A 22,237-nucleotide genomic window follows, 5' to 3' on the forward strand; every position below is an offset into this window, starting at 1 on the left:
ACTGCCTGGCCTGCTTTACTGCAATGGTTGCTGGTAGTCTGCTGTCTGCTTTGGAGAAACAGGCCTCTAATACCACTGGTTGACAATGACCTTGCTAAGAATTATTGCCCAGCACACTGGTGTCTGGGTCTCAACACCACACATCCATAACCAGAGAGCGTGGTGATTCATGCAGTGAAAGCAGGCCTGGAGAATTTTCCTTCTTTGCCCCCTGACGGGGGAAGAGTAAGAAGCTGGACGCCATGGATACAAGTTTTCTGAGTCTGGCAGCCTGGCTTTACAGGCTGTGAGTGCTACTTCCACCCTGGACAAGTATGCATTTGGAAAGTGGAGTGTAGTCTTCAGTGAGCCTGAGAACATGACAACAAAGGATATTAGAGAGGGTTTCAACTACTTTGTGGGAGACAAATGATAAGCTGCTTGCTGGATTTTTCTATCAAGCTTCGACACGGCTGATTGTCTTGCATGTGCCATTTATTTATTTTGCATTTTTAAAGCGCTCACACAGCCCGCGGGCATCAAGGCGCTGTTACAGGAATTGTTTGTTTTTTTAGTTGCATAATTGTTTTTTTTGTCTTAGTTGCGTATTTCTAACGTGCTTAAAAACCCAGAGGTTTCTAAGCGTGGACTCGGGGATCGAACCTGTGTTGCTTCGTGTTGTCTTGTTTCCAAGGCGAGCACGTAGCCGCTGAGCTATCCTCCCGGGACATGGCATGAGTTAGGTCCTGAGGAAATACTCTCTTGAATGAGTACAACTGGATTTGCTACCGATGTTTAGTCAATAATTCTGGAAATGCAGTTTGTTGATAACCATCTTTTTGGGGCAAAGTCTTACGGGTCCTTGCAGAGGATTCAGGTCTCCGGGGTCATGGCTAAGCCCTTGGGTTTAACTGTTCAGCAGCCTTCTTAGTCTACTCTATTGGGTTGTGTTTTTTGGCATGTTCCCTCTTTTGCTCACCGTGGCTGGGGTCAGGTGCCTTCCAGCAAGCAGCTACAGCAACACCCTTTCCGCCAAGGTAGAGGTCGTAGAGCCCAAAGAGGAGGTTCAACCACCACTTTTGTCCAAAAGCAGCCTTAGGCACTAAACAGCCGCAAATTGGACTTTAGCCATTTTCCTCCAGTGGGAAGGGGGTGGTTCATGTTTGTCCGGGAATAGCACTTCACCACCACGGATGCCGAGAGTGGCATTTCACCACTACGGATTCTTGGGCCCTACAGGTCATACTGAAGATTACTGTCTCCTGTTCCTTCAGCACCAACCGATCACCCTCCTTCTGGCACTTCTTTGCCTCTGCACCATATCCTGTTGGAGGAAGTCTGTCAGCTTCTGAAAAAGGGGCCATAGAGTTGGTACACCTGCCAGAGTGAGGGAAGTGGTGGTACTCCCTTTACTTTCTGGTCCCGAAGAAAGACATGGGCCTGTGCCCCATCATAGATTGGAAGCTCTTGAACCTTTGCATGGAAAAGTTCAAGATCGTCACCATGGCCAAAATCCTCCAAATCCCAAACTGCAGGATTTTGTTGGTGTATATGGACCTCCAGAAGGCCTCCTTTGATGTGCCAATCCACCCCAAAGATAGGAGGTCCCTGAGGTACATGGTTGGAAACACCCGTTAACAGTTTGAGTTCTGCCGTTCTGTCTTTCCTCAGCACTCAGTCTTCACCAAGCTGCTTTCATTGTTTGTGGCCCATCTGAGGAAGGAAAGTATTCATGTCTTCCCCCATCTGGATGATTTTCTCATCCGAGCCTGCACCCTGGACCTGGTGTCCGGTACATTTTGTACCGCACATGCAGTTTTTGGCACAGTGTGTACTTCTCCCTGAACTGAAAGAAGTCCCATGTTTGTCATCCCAGTCCTTACAATTCATCATAGTGGTTTGGGGACAACTGCCATGGTCTATGTTCCAGCATGCTGTGTCAGACCTGTTGCAGTTCTCGGATGATGTGTCAATATCATTGCGTGATGGACCCTTTAAAACAGCTTGCTGAGAGGGAGTTTGTGGCTTGCTGAGAGGGAGGTTGCTTCGGTAACTCTGGCTCCAACAGACACTAACTAGCAGAAAGGCTGGCGTGATTACCTGTTGGATCGTATGGTCTGAGGACTCTGGTTTCAGACAGAAGCTTGGGAACTCATCAGTTTGCTGTAGCTGCAGGTGATCAAGCTAGCCCCGATTGCCTTCCTCGCCTCTGTGCAAAGCAGGTGTGTGCCATTCTGTGGCAATGCAGTATCTCAACAAACTGAGTTGCTTACGGTCCTTTCCTCTTGGCAAGGAAGCAATGACTTTGGTTCTGGGTTCTACAGAACAGCATAGCTCTAACAGGATCCCATGTCCCCAGGACGGAGAACATTGTAATGGATGCTCTGAGCAGACAAACTTCTTACACCCATGAGTGGGAGCTCTGTCAGGAAGTTCTGGAGGAGATAAGTTCACCTTTTGTGTGACTCATCAGTTGAACCTCTCTTCTTCCAGTGTGTACAGAAAATGTGTTGTGTTTCAGGCAATTGCCTCTGCAGAGCGCTCTGGGGGTAGTGGGGTAAATTGACTGTTGAATAGAACTTTGATCTCCCCTGGATGCCCAGCGATCCCGGTCATTCCACTGGTTCTGAAGCAACTACAGCAATTCAGTTCCATGTTGCCCTATTGTTGAAGTGCTTGACAAATAGGTTTCCACCAACTCAATTTGTGGTTCCATCTTGGGACCTTTTGTTCCTTATGACTTCGTACTTTCAGCTTGTGTACTCTTCAACTACTAACATTAAAAACAGTGTTTTTGGTTGCAATCACATCTACCCAACGTGTTTAGATGCGGGCTCTGTCTCGGAAGCCCTCCTTTCTTCACTTTTCAAAGGAGAAAGCTACTCTTTGGATCAGGCCTTTGTTTTTGCCAAATGTTAGATCTAAGTTTCATGCTAACTGGGAAAACCAATTGCCAGTATTTTTCCCCATCCTTCCAAAGGGGAGGAGAGGTTGCACAGGCTGGCCCCTAAGAGAGTGTTTCGTCTTTGTGGCCAGGACAGCTGAGTTGAGGATGATCAACTTTTTGTCTTTCTCCCAGGTACAGATGGGAAGCGCTGTGACTAAAGAGACAGTCTTGTTGGATAGTGCTCTGTATTATGGAGGGTTATGTAGAAGGGGATGGCAAGTTCCGTCACAGCTCAGGCCCACTCCACCAAACGAGTGGATTTGCAGGGGGTGCAACACTGATCGAAATCTGCTAGGCAGCAACTTGGTACTCCCTGCATACATTTTCCAAATACTGTCTGGATTTTGTTAGCTGGTAGAGACACCCGTTTCGGTCTTGTAGAATTTTCAGCTGTAGATTGTTTGCTTTCTGCTCACCTCCGATCTTTGTTTACTACTTTGCGAACCTACCTAGGTGAGGAAACAGCCTGTCCCTCTTCTGAAAACAAATCTATACATTTAAAAAACAGGATGAACATTTTTTTTTTATTTTTATTTGCATTTTTACAAAAACAGTCTTTTTTAAAATTCTTTTCATGAACAGTTTTTAAGTAGACGACTTGACACACCGCTCTCCATTTCTTTCTTTCTTTCAAAAGTCACAAGTCATTCTGTGTGCGGGTTTTGCCCTGTCATCATCCGACTGGACTGACCTCGTTTAGCCTGTCAAATAGTTTATCAGGTTTGCCTTTTTTAAAGCAATGTCCAGTAGTTTTGCGGCAGCCCTCGACCATCTGGCGGAATCGCAAGAAATGAGCCGACACCAGCCCACCTCTTCAGTTAATGTCGATGAATGGGATAATAGCGGTGTCAAGTAAGTCTCTCTTTCTAAAAACATCGCTGGACAAGACGTCAGAAGGTGTCTGACAGTTTCCAATTGATCAGGATTTTCACATAGTCGGCATGAGGCTGTAAGGGATTTTGATCTAATATATCAAATTTCCCTTGTATGAAGAGTGTTTAGCCGAGCTCGCATGAACATTTTTCTTAAAGCTTTTTGCGGAAATTTTTCACAGTATGTCAGTGGAATTTTTGGTTTATTGTGGCCAGGTGGAAGGTCTTTCAACAGTTTATATGACGAAATGTTTTCGTTTGTCCAGATCCAATCTTGCTGCAATAGTTTTTCTTTTACTCTGCTTGGGTTAACAATCAAGAGTTCTTCCGTGCCGGTTATCTCTTCCAGTTTATCTTTTCTTTTCTTGACCCAGGCAGTTAGAGGCTTACACCCGCCTCTTTGAATTTCGTCTGCTACCACTCGAAAAATAGAGAGGGCATTTGGGCATACAATTTTTCTGAAAAGTTGAAGAGCACCATGCTCCACTGATGCTGCAAGGGACGTAAGGCCGAGGTCTCTACGAATCGCTGCTGATTTTGGGAGACCCAAATACCGACTTCCATATAAAGCCTCCCAGTCTTTGGAAGGCTTAGGTTTGCACACATTCCATACGTTAAAGCCAGCACTATTTTTGCCTTGTAGAAATTCAGATCCGGTGTCCATGAAAATTTTCCAAACTTTCTGTCTACAGCTTTTAATTGAGCTGTCAGATTTCTGGCTTTGTCCCACAGAGCTTCCATAGTGGTATTTTCTTTCAGGGAATTGTCTATCCATACTCCAAGATATTTATATTCATTGACCACTTCCAATTTTCTGTTTTCCAAAAACCAAGCCGATGGTGTTTTTCGGTTAGTTGACGATTTAGTAAAAATCAAGATTTATGTTTTCTGAACATTAATTTCTAAATTATTTTTACTCATGTAGGCATAAAGGTTTGATAGTTGCCGCTGGAGACCAATTTTTGTCTGGTCCATCAAAATTAGGTAATTCGCATACCATAGTCTGGACACTTGTGACAATCCCACTTTTGGTGGAAATGAGCGAATTTTTCCCTCATTATACTGAAAATCTCCTATAAAGGCGATGAATAAAGCCGGTGCTAGAGGGCAGCCTTGCTTAACCCCACGATTTGTAGGGATTTTGTGTGATAGATGACCTTGCTGACTTAATCGGACCCGCATTGATGTTTGAGTATGTAAAGCCATGATTGGATCCAGGATTTGCGCCGGACACTTCCAGGCTTTCAGTTTGGCCCACAGTTTCTCACGATCCACACTATCAAAGGCCTTTGACAGGTCCACCAGAGCCAGATGGACTTTAGGAGAGCCGGACTTCACCCTTGCTTTGATGATGTTTAAAATGAAGATGTTAATTATCGTCCCTGTACCCTTCTGAAATCCCGTCTGAAAATGGTCGGCCGCTGGGGAAATCTTAACCCACTTCTGAAAGTGGGTTAATAATAGGGTCGCAAATATTTTCCCCAGGATATCCAATAGTGCGATAGGCCTATAGTTAAAAGGATTTTCTTTAGGGCCTTTTTTGTAAATTGGTACCACCACTGCTTCTGTCCAAGATACTGGAATTTGTTTTATTTTTTGACAGTGAATGAAAATTTCCCTTAATACTGCGGCCCATTCATCCGGATGTTGTTTAATGTCAATATTGGTCAGTCCGTCAGGGCCTGGGGCTCTTGAAGTTTTTAGTTGTGATATTACTCTCAGTATATCCTCCATGTTTGTCAGCGGGATCCAATCGTCATCTGAGGACTGAGTTTGTTTATCTATAGTCGTTGAAGGTGATTGAAAAAGTGCAGTGAAGTGCACCAACCAATTTTGTTCCGAGACTGCATTTGCTATAGAGGGAGCACTTTGGCCGTTGGTAGCTTTTAATACGTTCCAAAAATCTCTTGTGTTTTTTGATGCAAGAGACCTTTGCATCGCTTCGGCGTCCTTCTGGTACAAACTCGCCACATGATGTTTTATCCATGATTTGTAGTGGGATGTGCCCTCATAATAATCAGCCCATGCCTCCACTGTTTGGTGCCTTACCGCCAAGTTTTTCAAATTTCTTACTTCACGCCTCTTTAGAACCACCAACCGATCGTAGGTGTGGTTGTGTACAGATTTTTTTCCCTTACCTCCTGAGAAGGCCACCCTGTGAGGAAGCAATAGAGGAATGTAATCTGGCCTTTTAGCAATAGAGCTTGTTGTACTGTTTTGGCGATCCGTACTCAGCCTGTCTTTTATAGTTCTTATATTTTCCGCCGTAAGGCGCAATCTGGATTGTTGTTCATTTGACTCTACTTCCGCTGTATATATAGATCTTTCCGGAGCCGTTGATCTCCAAGTTAACTCTAACAAATTGTGATCACTTTCTAAGGTTTTTACAACTCTGAACGATGAAACGTAGGGGATCAAACTTTGTTACGTAGATGTAGTCTAAGGTAGCGGAAGAATTCTCTTTCCCACGTTGGAATCTGGGATCCCTGATCTTTTAATGTAGCAGTATTAAAGAGATTTCTTGATTTCATCAACTTAGACCATGCACACCCTCTTTTATCAGCCGAAAAGTAAGTCTGTAATGCTTTTTCAGATGTTACTTCGGTTTTGCATTTAGCGTTTAAATCTCCGCAAATTATGAGGTTCTTGATGTTGCCATCTGCGAAGATGATATCAATAACTTCCGTTACTTTAACGCAGAAGTGTCTTATTGTTGTTCTCTCCGGGTTCCAATATAAATTTATAATTGCAAGGTCTGTTGTAATCCATTTAGCTGATTCGGGATCATAACGCTGCCATGAGGTAAGGATACCAAGCATACCGTAGGCTTCCATGATTTTAGTCTTTTGGTGTAATACCTGAGCCAATGCGGATAGCTGTTAATAGGCCCGCAGATGGTCTCCCCAAAAGCGATCTGCAAGCTGGCGAGATTTCAATTGTAAATCCGTCTAATGTTGGACAATCTACTAACCATGTTTCCTGGAGACATAGAATGTCAAAACTTCCTAAATTAATGTCGCTCGGGCGAGTCAGGTGATTAAAACCTCTGGTATTCCAGGATGCCATTACCAGATCTTTCTTGTTCCAATTTAGGGCCAGTTTCACACTAGACGCCGGAGACTCTTGGAAAGGACTTTCTGGTCGCTGCTATTTTTTATGGGAGTGTCCAAACGTTCTGGTCGCTGCTATTTTTTATGGGAGTGTCCAAACGCTTCAGCCAGCCACTTGCACGGTCCTTCGGCGCCTTTTTGCTTCTGATGGTACGTTTGCAATTTCCTTGGATCTTCCCATCTGTCAGTAGAGTTGATTCTATCTTTTCTTGTCCACGTAGATTTGTAATTGCTTCGGTAACGCAGAGTCTGGTTTGTATTTTCCCATTTTGATGAAAATTCAAATTGTTTTTTTCCTCTTTTTTCCCATTGACATGGTCATTGCGATTGCTCAGTACCCTTAATCGAGGGATTTTACTCCTGTCCGGGTCGTGTCTGCGGTTTTGAGTGTGATCAGCCCTTGTCGAAGTGAGCCTCCTCCGATTTTCTTTTTCTGGTGCTTTGCGTGCTTGTTTAGATACTAGAGTCAGATTGAATCCTAGTTTGTGTAGATCTTTGGAAGTTTCTTTAGGGATTTCTGCCAGAACTTCGTTTCTTATGTAGATAAGGGCTTTTGCTCTGTGCTCCCTGTGATATGGTTCAACTAATTCAATATCATTTGTCGTCAGATGTTGTAGTTTCTTGATTTTTGCTACGATTTTAAGAATCATTTTTCTGTTTAGAAGCATATAACCCTCTTTTGATGATGTTTGTTCGATTTTATATACTGTAGTTCCTTTAAGTTTTTCATCAAGATTCCCGTTTCCTGTTTTCTTCCTTAGATTTCCTATAAATTTTGGTGGTCTACTGGCGATCTCGCGTTGTTCATGATGTTTTTCTGAAATCATCACCTTATTTTGTCTTTGATCTTCCGAACTCGTTTTAATTTTTTCTTTGGGTTCTATATGCACCTTGACATTCTCTTCTCTTTGGGCCCTCTGTCTAGGGGCTTCTTTAGTATCTTCCACCTCTTCAATTTCCGATTGGGATGATGTTACCGTGACTTGGGAATCTTCCAAATTTGCATGATGTTGAGACAAATTCATTAGTTCACTATCTTCTAGAAATTCTTCAATCGTTTTTGGAGATGTAAGCAAAGCTTTATGGACAGATTTGACAGATGGTGTATTCTGGAGGGATTCCGTCTTCCTTGCTTTGCTCTCTTCGGGTTTGTTCCCTTTTGTCCCAGGGCCCAAAACCAACAATGGATGAGAAGACTTTTCCTCAGTCGTCTTCAAATTATGTGTTAATACATCTTTTCTTTGAATCATTTGAGTTGATTTAATTTTTTGGGACTCTGTCTCTGTCTGCTCATTTTTCTTTGTTCTCAGTTCCGATATTATAGTTGGAATTCCGGATGATTTTTTTCCAAAAATTGGTGCCAAGTCCGTATGGGTAGGCCCTTCACCAGTCTGTGAACCAGTAGACGTTTTAGAAGATGGCAAATGAACAGCGATGTGTTTTTCCGACAGCTGCTCTTCTAGCTTGGCGATTTTTCTTTTTTCCATTTTCGCCTGTGATAGCGTGTTTTTTGTCTCAAGAGCTGTTATATAGCCTTCCATAAAGGTCAATTTTTCCAACATTGCTGATGACAGAGGTGTTGTCTTTGAGAGTTTTGTTAATGGACTCGTAGAGCTTAGTAAACGGATTTAGCGCAATTGTAAATGATGACATTATTTGTAGCAGATCAGTTTTTTTGCTAGGAGAGTCTTTCTGGGCCGGCATCGATATTTCACTAAGCCTCCTGCTAGTGGCTGGTGTATGGAAACCTTTGTCGCCCATGTGGGCAGATGATCTGTCCATACTTCTTCTGTCTATAGACTGTAGTAAATCATCAGTGCGGCCCTCAGTCACAGCTTTATGACCTTTAGTATAGCGCGTTGATTCCGCCATGTGTGCTCTTGTCCTTACATTTCGATCTTCTCCTGAACCCACTATCGATTTTGGGGAGCGCCTGGCTTCTAGAAGAGTAATTGATCCTTGAGGACTGGCTTCTTCCTCAGTCCGAGGAGCCGTCGACGTTTTGTTTACTTCTGTTTCGAATCGTCTTTCATTTATGCTACCGAGGTTTGGCGGAACCGATAACTGAGTGGGCGGCTCTACACGACAATCCTGCAAAGCTGCACTTATCATTTTTTCTGCCATCACCTCCTTTTGGACTGGTGCTTTTAAGTTTGATTCCAACCTTTGAGCACTTTGTTCAGTCTTTCTAGTTTTGTTTGCGGGGAGTGGATCTTGCACCGCCTCCAACATCTCTGCGTCGGAGAGTTCTGCATCATGATCTAACTTTCTTTTATGTTGATTCAAAAAGTAGTCCCTTAGAGAGGATGAAATTAACGGCGTTGGAAGGCATTTTGCACTGTCTTGATTTTTAAGTCCAGATTTCTTTTGTTTTTTCGTATATATTTTGTTTGGAGTTAACTTTGCTTTCATTGGTCCTTTAGTGTTTTGCTCCGTTGTTGTCGGGCCAACGGGTTCTTTGCCGACTTGTTTGCCACTTCCGTGGCTCACTTTGGCGACTGGTTCCAAAGTTAAGTTTTTGTCTCTAAAGTTGGTCACACACGGCGAATCTTTATGTTTCTGGCTCTGATTCACCGTCCTAAGAGACACCGATGGTTGATCCAAGGGATTTTCATTCTTTGATGATTCTGCTTCCGACTCGTCCTCGTCAGAAATTCTGGGCCCCTCAATTATAGATAAGTCATCTTGATCCGAGGTCAAGGAGACACTTGAGGCAGTTCTTGAGGAGGAGTTTGATGAAAAGTGTGAGCTTTGCTTTCCAGTGTTCTGATTTGAACATCTGTGGATTTGTACAGTTATTAAAGCGTTTGTTCGTTGGAGTACTGGATTTTCAGGATCCTTTATTTTATTTTTGATCTCGTTCTCTACGGGCAGGGGACTTTGCAGTGGATGTGACTGAGCGGCATCTAGGGCGCGGGCCATGTTTTCGGTCCCCCTCCGTTTAGGTTCTTCCCGAGGCCGTCCTCCAACAGCCTTAGGCAAAGAACCGCTCGTCAATACGGTAATACCGGTGGAGGACTGCATAGTTGTTTGGCCAGACGCTCGTTCTTTTTCCTTGTAGTCCGTTTGGTTTTCACTTTTTTGCTTGTCCCCCTTCTCGACGTTTAACTGACCAGCTTCAATGTAAAGCAAGGAATTTTCCTGCTGCGGCTGGGTCAGTCCTGACAATGGTACTTGTCCCATTTGTCCCGTTTGTGCTTCACATAGAGTAGATATTTGGGGGCTCTTTGCCGGCAGTAATGATTTCTGAGCCGGCATGATCCTAGAGGTGTCCAAAGTCAGACTCGTTTCTTGATCATCAGAAGAGGCAATTTTTAATGGAAACGATAACAAATTTTCGCCTCCAAGTTCCTTTGACAGGGTGCTACTTCGAAGCCATCGTTTTTCCGTAGTCGGTTCAGATGGCGTAGATAGGGCCATTTAAGGTCTAACAAGGCAGGAGAGAAGGGAAACACTAAACCCAGAGATATGTGGATTAGGACTCCCGAGCACCCCAAACTAGTAAGGCGCCCTCCGCTATACGCGGTATAGAACAAAACACAAAACGCAGAAGTGAAAGAGGCAGAGGTTTTGAATGGAGTGGAAGGACTAATAGGGGAAGGGGGCAGAATAAACTACCAGACAGCCACCACTGATTCTCACTGCGTCTTACCGCATTCAGGCTCAGCCCCAGCAGGACACCATCCACAGTTGGGCTGGGATTGGGCTAGAGTGCCAGAGTGCCGCCAACAGCGCTTGAGTGGGCTAGAGTGCCGCCAACAGCACCACCAGCAGCGCGATATCCGCGGCTCATGGACGCGCGACCTGATTGAGCCCCCGCGGTGTGCTCCACAGCCGCTTGCTTGTAGCTTAGAGCTGCTCCAGCCGCCCAAGCACCGACAGCTCCGCAGGTCCACGGGTCTCCGCTCCGCAGTTCCTCCGTGCCTCCAGCTACGGCTGCAGCTTCTGTGCTTTCGTATAGAAGAAAGGACCCTCACACAGCCTCCGCAGCTGACACGCCGACAAGCCGTCACTCGCTACTCGCCATCAAGCCGCACCAGTCTCGAGCCGTCACTCGCTACTCGCTACACGCTACTGGCCGCTTCCGACAGCTGTCCTACGATCTATGAACATTTGCACTTGTCTGTATAGGTAGGACGTGTTAGCAGTCTATGCAATGTTTCCCTCAGCAATTGCACATGTGAGGCTGTGCATTAGATATGACTGTACCAGATATGAACCTGCAATAAAGTCTGTACTTGGAATTATGATGGCAACACATGCACGTGTTTTTACCTTCTATATGGTAGGTTTACCAGGCATATGAAGTACTTACTAGCATTGAAGGCCTTTGCAGGGACATATGAGGCTGCGCTTGCTGTACAATGGCAGCACCCAGGCAAATGAGAATGTACCTTGCAGATGGTGACTATACCATGCCTAGAAAGCATTAAGTGGCATTATGTTGTATTTATGAAACTTGTGAGTATGCTTTTATCATATGCTGGCAGCACCTTCACATGTGACGCTACACCTTACATAGGGAGACCATACCAGTGATGTGAGGCATTGAGTTGCATTTGTGAGGAATTGGAGACTCTGCTTGGCAGCACCTAAACACGTCAGCTGTACCTTTTATATACCTGGTGTGTAAGGACACAACAGCCATATGATGTCAGTATCTGCATAGTAGACAGCACATGGCATATTATGGCAGCAGCTGGGGTGTGCAGCTGCATTAAGCATACAGTTATTATACCTACTGTTTTAGGCTATAACTACGGTAGATGATAGCAAATGGCCCTATTGGCATATGAGGGCAGTGCCCCTGGACTATATTGATTACACCCTTCTCATGTCATTATTCCACCTACAGCAAAACAGTACATCACCCAAGTTAAAATATGTTTGGCAACCAAAATAGTCGTTTTTGTCTGTATTAGTAACTATTTTTATTTATCATACACGTATTTGTTATTTTAAGTCTCCAATGTTGTACATGGGTGTGTCACCAAACTCCATGTGACATCACTTCCTGTGATGTCATTGGTGCGTGATGCCACTTCCTACAAATGGCATTTTGGTGACTGTATGTCCCCTGCCACTTAAGGCACAGCCCCCAAATATTAGGTGTCTTTTTATGCACCCATTGAGTTAACATTTCACTTAAAGCACTGTCACGCCCTTGCTTTTTTCGGAGCTCTTAAGAAGGAATTAAGTTTAGCGGGAATCTAATTTTCTTCATGGCTTGGGATGCGAGGGGCAGGGAATCAATGTGTTAGCCAGACAGCCCGTTTCTGTAAGTCAGGCGAGTACCAATTACTAGCACTCGTTGCATGTTCGAAGATCATTCATACCCAATGTGAAACTGCCTTTCGCTTGCGTGTTTTTGTCATAGACTGATTTATATTCTTTTGCAACGCTGAGCCTGTCTTTATTCATTTCCACAGATGAGTACCATGCCCGGATTACCAACCAGGCCATGTTTCTATGATATTGACCTTGACCCAGAAACCGAGCAAGTGAAAGGCCTCTTTTAGCGAGAGAAAACATTCATCACAGATCAGAGTAAGGTGGGTAAGCATTGTTGTATTTCACTTCAAAGAGGTTCTATTAAATAAAGACAGGGTTATGTTTACTGTGCAACTGACAAAATAAATATACTCCAATAGGGCCAGAATGAAAAAATATATATCTCTCGCATAGCAAATACATGGGAGTTGTTCTTCCTGCTTCCTCACTTTTACTGCTAAAAAACACTGAACATAGCCAGCCTCAAAACATTTTGAAAGATACCTTTTCTTACTTATGGCAGTAGAACCGTGGCCTTTCTGTTGCACCACTGATGGAGGAAGGTGTTTTTTTTGTATTTGCATTTATTTGAAGGACAGGTTTCTCAATTTCGATCACAAGTGACTTGCACAAACACATTTCCAAATGTCAGAAGCATTTCCACGAAAGTTGCCTGTACAATAGCATAAAGATGAGAACAAGTCATGTTCCAGTTTGAGAGTGTATAGGGCATATACCAGAGATAAAAGAAACAAACAAAATGTATATATGAAAACGGTGACTTACAAAGGTAACCTAAGAGGGCAAGTGCTTCAAAAAAGAGGAGTTCTAATTAAATGTACAACATTACATTAAGCGTCACTGAAGGCAGTGGTGGGGTGAGGTAGGGAGGCTGGGGAAAAGGGCAAGGAGAGTTCCTTCTTTCGGAAGTGACCTTTTAGCCAAGCGTTGAAGAGATCTACAGTTCAGCTGGCTTTGATTGTTATGTGCAGCGCATTCCAGTGGAGCGAGATGAGTAGGGAAAAAGAACGGAAGCGAGAGGAGGCACAGGGAGGGCATGGGATGGGGAGGTTGAGTGAGGAGGAGGGTCGGAAGGAACGCTTGTGAGTAAACGGAAATATAATCAGACAGGCATTGAGGAGCAAGACCATAGATAGCTTTGTAGACTAGGCGAAGCAACTTGAAAAAGGAGTTGTGCATGGAGAGTCAACCAGCATGTTGTCGGTTGCTAGAAGTGGGGAGAGGATCTAGGTTAGGGTATAGATAGAGCGTGCGGGTTGCAATGCTGAGGACTTTGTTTAGAAGGAGAAAGGCGTAGAGCTGAAGGCCAAGGAGTAGGGTTGGAGATTAGATTTTGTGTACAGTGGTTGGTAAGAAAAGGACTCCTTTTCCAAATGTTGTGGATGTTAATATGAACAGCAATTGTAGTGATGAATTGTTGAAGCCAATCAAAGAGGACCCCAAAATTTCAAGCCTTTGGTGAGGGAGCAAGAAGGTCAGGCGGGAAGGAGAAAGGAGGGGTCAGTGAGGTTAGGGATGGCATTGAAATCTTGGACAAAGATTACTTATTTCTGAAGAGTTCACATAATCTGTTCTGAAATGGCTGGGGTGAAAGAGAAAAGAGAAAAATATTTGAGTGTCATCAGCAAAAAGGTGATGGAAAAAGCCAAAGGATGAGATACGTCTTCCTAGGGCAGAGGTCCAAAGACCCTTGGGGGACACAGACACGCACAGGGGTGGTGTCAGAGATGTATAAGTTCCGAGAGATTTCAAAGGATCGATCATCCTGGTAGGAGGCGACCAGGCAAGAGCAGATTATCGAAACCCTGTCCTGGAGAGAGGAGTGGTAGACAGCATCAAAAGCAGCAGAAAAGTCCAAAATGATGAGTATAGAAGAGAATTTGGAGCAGTGAATGTGTGAGACATGCATGAGTGCAATTTCAGTGGATTGTCTACTTTGGAAGACAGATTAAAGTTGACCACCAAGGCCATTATCCTGAAGGTACGTAGTGATCCGGTTGAAGATCAACCGCTCAAGAACTTTTGAATAATGGGGATTGAGAAACTAGTCAATAATTTGCTGGGACGTTTGCGTCAGCAGATGGTTTCTTCAATAAGGATAAGAAAGTTGCATATTTGAGGGAGGCAGAGAGAAGGAGGTTAAAGAGCTCAGATGAGGGCAAGTGATTGAGAATAGGTCTTTGACCATTTGGGGAGCAATGTGGCCAATAAGAGCTGAAGATAGGTTGGCACTACCAAGAATGGGTGCTAGCTCAATAAGGGAGGCTGGGAAGAAGTAGATAAGCATTGAATAGGGTTGTGACAGTGTCACCATTTTAGAGATTTTAGAGGTAAAGTAGTGAGAAAATTCATTAGCAGAAAAAGAAGCAGCAATGGATATTGGCTTTGGGGGTGTGAGGAAGGATTTGGAGGGTAGATGAAAGTTTGCAGGGGTGATTGCAAAGGGAGATTATGTTTGTGAAGTAGGAGGAATTGTTGTAGGGAAGGTGTCCATAATGTGTGCCAACATCATAGGTCACTGTGCATGTTTGTTTTGAGGGTTTGAATTTTCAGAGGTGATCCAAGGCTGGGGACAGAGATTGGAAGGGTGTGAATGTGCGAGCAGGATAGCATTGGTCCAGTCTGTAGTGAAAGTCCGAGAAAGCATGGTCAATGGAAGGGTCATGAGTAGGGGAAGAGACAGGAGAGAGCTTCTCACACCATCAAGGTAGATCAAAGGAGTTCTTTCACACTTGTGCATGCTCATATTGTGGCTCTGAAAAATCCTGGGCCCAACAAATTAATCTCCTGCATGTCTGTATGCGACTAGCCATGGAAAAAAGACTGAGGCGTCGACAATGCAGTTCTAAACATGGACGATATGCATAAAGCAGTAGAAATGGAGAGTACGGGGGCACATTAGATTTCATCAAGTGTGATAGATGCACAAATAAAAATGGCAATGGTTACAGTGTCCGTTTTGTGCACATCTTAACTTCTCCCTGACAACTTTTGCACGCTCTGTGAGTAGGCCACAGGACCTCTCAGTGGTTTCCTTTTCTGGTGTTTTCGGTGGAGAAGGGGACTCCAAATGAGGCAATTTATTTTCCAAATGTGGTCCAAACGTGTTTTTCTCCTCGGTCGTGCTCTGTCTGTGTGTGTGTCTCTCTCTCTCTCTCTCTCTCTCTCCCCCCATCTCTCTTTCACTCTCTCGTCTTTCTCTCTTTCTCTGCCTCAGAAGAATCCTTTTCAGATGCTTTCATTTTCTACATGTTTGAAAGACTGGGGATTTTGCACCACGTGCTAAGAGAATGCTCAACTTTTGCTTGTGCTCAAGAAGTACTGGATTGTTGTTTAGCTTTGTGTAAGGGTAAAGCCATAACCAACCACACCATCTAACCCTTGGCTTGTCATATGCAGCAAGCTTGATCTGATTTTATGATTTGCTGTGGCTAGGGGCCAAGTTGCTCGTTTCACCTTGCAGAGTGATATCCCGTAGCTGGACTCTTTGATGGATAACATATTCCCACGGATTCCACCCACCTCTCAGCTAGTTGGAGTTTGTTCATAGTTTGCCCCCTTAGTTGTACTGCTTGTTTAATAGTTCTGGTATGCGCATTATCCTTTGCGGCCTGTGGGAAATTGTCTTTGACTGTAATATGGGGGCATTTGCTGTTCCGTGTGTATACTTCTATGCCCTACCCAGCGCCATGAAGCCATAACAGGGCTGGTCAATGAGTCACATGTGTGCTGTTTAAGATTTCAAAGATGAGGTACCTGTGGGTGGACAGTTATTTGTATGGCAAAGTGAATTATTCACAGAATTATCCATAAAAGTTGCTAACGCAGAATAAAATTACTGGACTAAACATTTTGCTCCAAATCTACCCGGAAACCGTATAGCAGATATATTTTTGTACTGTCATAATTATGGCCAAGATGTTAAAATGCAGTATTACACTTCAGTAACCAATATTAAATAAGAAAATAGGCAGGCGACTGTGAATTTATCTGTCAAGCAATGAAGCTGTATTCATGTGCCAGGTGTTCATGCAAAAGACTTCACTCCCTGTATGCCTAATTCCAACCGTATGATACAAAACTACAATAATGAAAACGAGCATATACATAACATAATAGCTATTTTACCGCAAGGCCACCATAGGGAAGTATTAAACGAATTACCAAGTTATGTCAATGAACCATGAGCTAGAATTCCACTTTTCGTGTTTTTCCCTTTTCCGGTTTCATAGGCTTAATCTCATTGTAGAATGCAGTGTTCTTGTTCAAAGTCCCCTGGAGATGTGTGTTACTGCCCACAACTTGCAGGCACCTGGTGTCGCCAACTAGCATGGTGCACGCATGCTAACCGTTTAGTCTTGAGCTGATCATGCTCTTGAACGGGGGAGAAACGGAACATAGATGCTAATGGGGATATGAGGAGTTTGTAGTGATTATTATTTTTTTTTTTGTTTACAATTTGCATCAGGTATGATCTAGGGCATCCCTTCATAAAATTAATCTTTGGGATTATTTTGGTAAACCTAAACCATTGCGGGACCTCCCAACCATGAGAATCCTACCTTGAGAATAGGCCTGTCTGGAATCAAAGGCAGGTGGGCAGCGGACACTTACAGTACTAATCATTAGTACCCGGCACGCGTGGCTGAACAGGAATACGTGTGATGATTGGCTCATTTGCGAGCCATACCACACGGTATTCCCGTCCACGCCGTGTGTGCCGGCTACTCTGTTCCCGCTGAGAGGCGTGGCAGCCCCTCAGCCAATGAGGAGGCTTGAAACGGGGCTATCCCTGCTCCGAGCCTCCCCATGGCTGGAGGCTTCCTTCGTCCCCCGTCGGGACGCAGGTAAGATTTTTTTTTTTTCCCAGCCTTTCCTCCCTCCTCCTCCCACTTACCGTCTATCCCGCGGTCTACGGCGGGGGACGATGGAAACATCCAGCCGTGTGGAGACTCTGAGCCTCCACACGGCTGGAGGCTTCCATGGTCCCCCGGCGGAGACCGCAGTAGGTTTTTTTTTTGTTTTTTTTTCTTTTTTCTTTCTCTCCTTCCCCTCCCGACCCCACTTGCCTTCTTTTTTCTTCTGGTATTGGAAGCGGACGCGCTGGGAACACTTTTGTTGCCAGCGCGTCCGCTCCCTATGGCCGCCATGGAAAGGGAAAACGGACTACGTTTTCCCTTTCCATGGTGGTGGCCATTTTTTTAGCTTTTTTTTCTGTTAGTACCCTGGTCTAACTGCCCGGGGTACTAATGGCAATAAACCACTCTGTGGCGGGCCAATACCGCCCCGAGGTAATGCCCCCGGGGCACCGTTAACTCTCCCCGGGGGCATTGCCTGGGGAGGTATTGGCCCGCCACCTCGTGGCTTATTGCCACAATATTATAAACTTCCCAGCAGGCCCCTATCACATTTATTTTTGGTGCCTAATAAATGACTAAGTGAATCAAGAAGTAGTTTTAAAGTTTGGGGGTCTGCTCTTGCTTAGCTGCATGGTCTCGCATAGCAGAATGTTCTGCCTGTTCTTAATTACTGAACAGATACACATAGCATGGCCTCTGATCTCAAGCGGTTCATACAAAGTAGCTTTCGGATTTCTGTCCAGTGTTCCAGAATCCATACATCACTGTACGCTGAACAGGCTGGAGCATGTGGATGACTTCCAACTGAAACAAAGCGACATAGCTGCGGTTTGGATGTCTTCACAAAATGTACTTGATGGAGCCTGAGACATTTCCAGTTTTTGCTGATGGGTCCCTTGTAATGAACAATGCTCGTGTCCATACACCGTCCCTAGCAATTGAACCCTGCTTTGTTACTGAAGTCTGCTATCAGGCCATGTGCTGTCTTGTGGCATCTGCAGTGCACTCCACACTAGCTATTTATAATTCCGCTGTTGTGGTAGCAAGCGCTACATAAAAATACACTTTCAGTTTACATTACACAGACGACAATTGCGCTTTAGACTCCAAGATCAAATGTGCACCCAGAAGAATAATGCAAATCTAAAACCGTATCTGTTACAAACATTCGTGAAGCCAAAATTTTAGAGCAACGGTCACGATGTGATTGGTTGATCTAGCTCAGAACTTTATTTGTTTTTGCTTTCTCAGTGATTGTCAACCCAAGCACTGATCACATACCTAGCCCAGGAAAAGGTAAACTGACTCTTTAGCAGGCCCCAAGAACCACGGTGCAACTAAGGGGGCTGGTAGTGTATCTGTCAGTACCTTATGTGGCAAATAAAATAGAGGGAGGCCCAACGAGTCACAAAACAAGTGTCCGTGTGGCTTAAGAATCGTAGGTTGCCAAGAAGCCTTTAACACGTGCGACTTCACAGACGCAGTTGAGTTCTCCATACCTAAAATAGAAGGGAACAAAAAACTAAAGTTTGTGTAATAACTTGGAAGCTGATGAACACCCGAGCCAGCAGGTAAGTTATTAAGTAGATTTATTGTAGTTCAATCCCAGGAACAAAACATTGGCATGTCCTTTCCAAGTCAGCATAACTCCAACTGCCAAGCATAGAACCCTCACACACTAACACTGACATCACTACATTCCATTAAGCAGTGATGTCATCCACTCAGCTAGGAAGCACATTACAACACTTCTCCCTCCTTTACTTTGTTGGAAACAGGGAATGATCACACCAAAACCATCACCAGACAAAAACCCCTACATGTACGTGTGGCCAGCACGTAATGCACCAACTAGTAACACCACTGGCGACAAGAAACTGCCCCCAGAGAATACCAAAACCCTGACACTCCAAGGAACAGGAATGTGCTCCACCAAAGGAGTAGGAACAAAATAAAACCTACATGGCACCCCCAAGATACTAACACTGTGCCAACTCGTTGGGCAACTTGACACATAAGTGTCTACCAAACCCTTATACCAAGTCCTACGCCCAACTCAACACCACTTCCACTCCTCCCTTTATAACAAAACAGAGAGGAACCCAACGCAGTCTACAAAGGGCTCACTCCTTCCATAACAGAACTGGACTACCTTCGAGAAACAAAAATAAAAAACTACGCACCTCCACCTGTTCCAAGCTGCCCCTTGGAACCTAGGTCCTGCCACGACCCAGCGTCCACAGCAGATAACTACCTAACACTCCTAAACCCTCAGTGCACAAACATCCTCCCGTCCTAGTCTGCCCCCTAGGACACCAGGGCTGCCACCCCCGGGCACACACCACACAGCTCACAGAGCAACAACAAGCACAAACGAAACAGTTCACTACAGCACCCCTAAGGATACCACAACACCACAAAACCCTTAACCTTAGAGAACCAACCCGCAAGAATGCGGAACACAGCCAGGACCAACCACCTGGACTAGACACGCACCAACCACACACTAACCACCCTGGACCCCAGTTCCAGCCTACTGCCAGCCGCAGCACACCTACTACACACCTTGGACCCCAGGTCCAGCCTACTGCCACCCGCAGCACACCTACCACATACCATGGACCCCAGGTCCAGCCTCCTGCGAACGCAAAACGCAGCACACTTCACTTAATGGACCCCTGGTCCGGCCAAACTGCACCAACGCAGCACACTCGCCACTCGCCACTCACCACTCACCATGGACCCCAGGTCCAGCCTCACCACCAATGAGGACAACAGTCCCCACCTACTGCATCACAGCAGAATGCCACAATAACCAACCACTCCCACTCCTACACACCGCAATGTTCACCTCACGCACCATATGCAACCCCCAAAAACAGGATGGGTGGCATACACGCAAAACATTGCACACATGTTCAAATACAAAAATGCTGTGTAAAATGCATCATTTCAGTTAATTATTGGTAAATGATAACAGTAAGTGCATCAAAAACACTCACAGCACCAGATAAACAATGCTGTTCTCAATGAAGCAATTCAACCCGCAAGTGCCCCCACCCACGAGTCCGTACAATCCAAAAATGGAAATCCAACCTGCAAGAAAACATGTTAAGTATTGAACAGTTCCATTTAGTAAACAAGTTAAGTATATCAACCCTGAAATTCACAGGCGAGTACCCCCAACCACGAGTCCAAATCCCACAAGTTGAGTCCCACCTGCAAAGAATCATTGAATTAGAGAAAACAATATGCAATTTAATGCAAAATAATGCAGGAACACACTCAACAACATCTCATTAGCACACAAGATTGCAATTTCTCAATACATTAACACAACAACATATCACTAGTTCACACTCACCAGTGGCATACTACAACCACAACCCTAAGAGACAGCCACTCACACTCATACAAAACAACCAGCGCGCGCGCTTCCACTTCACTCACACGGGCCCAAATTACATATACACGCTACACCCAAAACACAGCCGGCATAACTACCAATGAATCTCACTAGTGAACACAGTTCTCCATGAAAGGGAACGTCCTCCTCCTCGCAACGGACCACATTGATTGGGATCTCCACTGCTTCCAGGCCCGCGCGTCGCCACAACTCCATACACCAGGCGCAGGCAATTCCTCCATTGTACCTGGCCTGATGGAATTCCAGCACCAAGAATTCTCCTTGCTGCATCCCCTCGTCGCAAGTTGAAAATCGTCCGTGGAGTCGCGATCAGATAAATGCACATCCCTGTGCCGCATACTCGCCATACAAAACAGTTCCCCTTTGCGTTCCTGCAGCTCGCGCTGGTAAACACGAAGCAACAGGGAAAACGTGAGCCCTGACGTGAGTTCTATCCATTCGTCAGCAATACGTCCGCGTTCCAGCGTAACGTGCTAGAACGCATGACGCATGGGACCCCACGTCACCATTTGCTTAGAGTTGGGGTCGCAGCAACATCTCTCCCGCAAAACAACGGAGGTGATTCACCAAGGTCCACAGCACCAGGGACCCTTTTTCAGGACGCTCTCCCTCAGCTCATACAGCATGGAACACCAAGGCCACCAGGGGAAAGAGTCACCATGGTCCCGTCCGCCACATGCTCTCCGACTCGCTCTCCCCGGCACCGATGCTCTCCGACTCGCTCTCCCCGGCACCGAAGGCAGTCCGCACTCCTGCTTCACACGCGTCTCTGCCCAACACGTGGAACACGCCGTTCGGTCGGCCCTGTGGCCACGCAGAAAAATGCTCCCACTCCTTGCAAACTGTCTCGGAAGCCCCACACCAGCAGCCGACACCTGTGCCGCCGGACACTCCACACCGGAGAAGGTACGGAGGCTTCCCAGGGCACCGCACACCGACCCGTGTGCCGACAGGCGCCCCCCAGCACCACCCGGTCACTGGAAACCTCACGCCGCAGCCGACACCTGTGCTGCCAGACACTCTACAACGGAGCAAGCTACAGAGGCTTCCCAGGGCACCGCACACCGACCCGTGTGCCGACAGGCACCCCTCAGCACCACCCGGTCACTGGAAACCTCACACCAGCAGCCGATACCAGTGCTGCCAGACACTCCACACTGGAGAAGATACAGAGGCTTCCCGGGGCACTGCACACCGACCTGTGGCGCTTGGGTCCGGCGGCCCTCTCAGAGTTGCCGTGCAAACCTGCTCCAACACACAACCTGTGTGCCGACTGGGTTCCCCAACTCAGCACCGCCCGGCCTGCTGAAAAAGGACACACAGCCCAATCGAGGCAACTCTGGATCCGAAGCCAGCTGACAACTGCATCATGGACATGGATTCAAAGGAGGGCAATGTTTCCTGGTTCTCTGTCCCCTCCACGACAGGATCCCATCCTCGTCGCCAGTGTAATAACTTGGAAGCTGATGAACACCCGAGCCAGCAGGTAAGTTATTAAGTAGATTTATTGTAGTTCAATCCCAGGAACAAAACATTGGCATGTCCTTTCCAAGTCAGCATAACTCCAACTGCCAAGCATAGAACCCTCACACACTAACACTCCACTCACACTGACATCACTACATTCCATTAAGCAGTGATGTCATCCACTCAGCTAGGAAGCACATTACAACAGTTTGCTGAATAAAATCTGGTTAATCAGTAGTCAAAAATGTAAAATAGTCAAATCAAAATAAATCAAAATGGCGCTC

At 45.6% G+C, this 22,237-nt stretch overlaps 1 protein-coding gene across 1 annotated transcript in view; it reads left to right on the forward strand.

The window, feature by feature from the left end:
- The window catches only part of MTHFD1L (methylenetetrahydrofolate dehydrogenase (NADP+ dependent) 1 like), a 2,103,853-nt gene that overhangs the window by 1,998,984 nt on the left and 82,632 nt on the right, over window positions 1-22,237 (forward strand). The window contains exon 27 of the mRNA XM_069608130.1: window positions 12,338-12,460. Coding sequence (XP_069464231.1) covers window positions 12,338-12,427 — 90 coding nt within the window. The 3' untranslated portion in view covers window positions 12,428-12,460. The remainder of the gene's footprint in view (window positions 1-12,337; window positions 12,461-22,237) is intronic.

This window comes from Ambystoma mexicanum, chromosome 4q, assembly GCF_040938575.1.
Source record: "Ambystoma mexicanum isolate Mex_15411 chromosome 4q, UKY_AmexF1_1, whole genome shotgun sequence".
Taxonomy (NCBI): Eukaryota; Metazoa; Chordata; class Amphibia; order Caudata; family Ambystomatidae; genus Ambystoma; species Ambystoma mexicanum.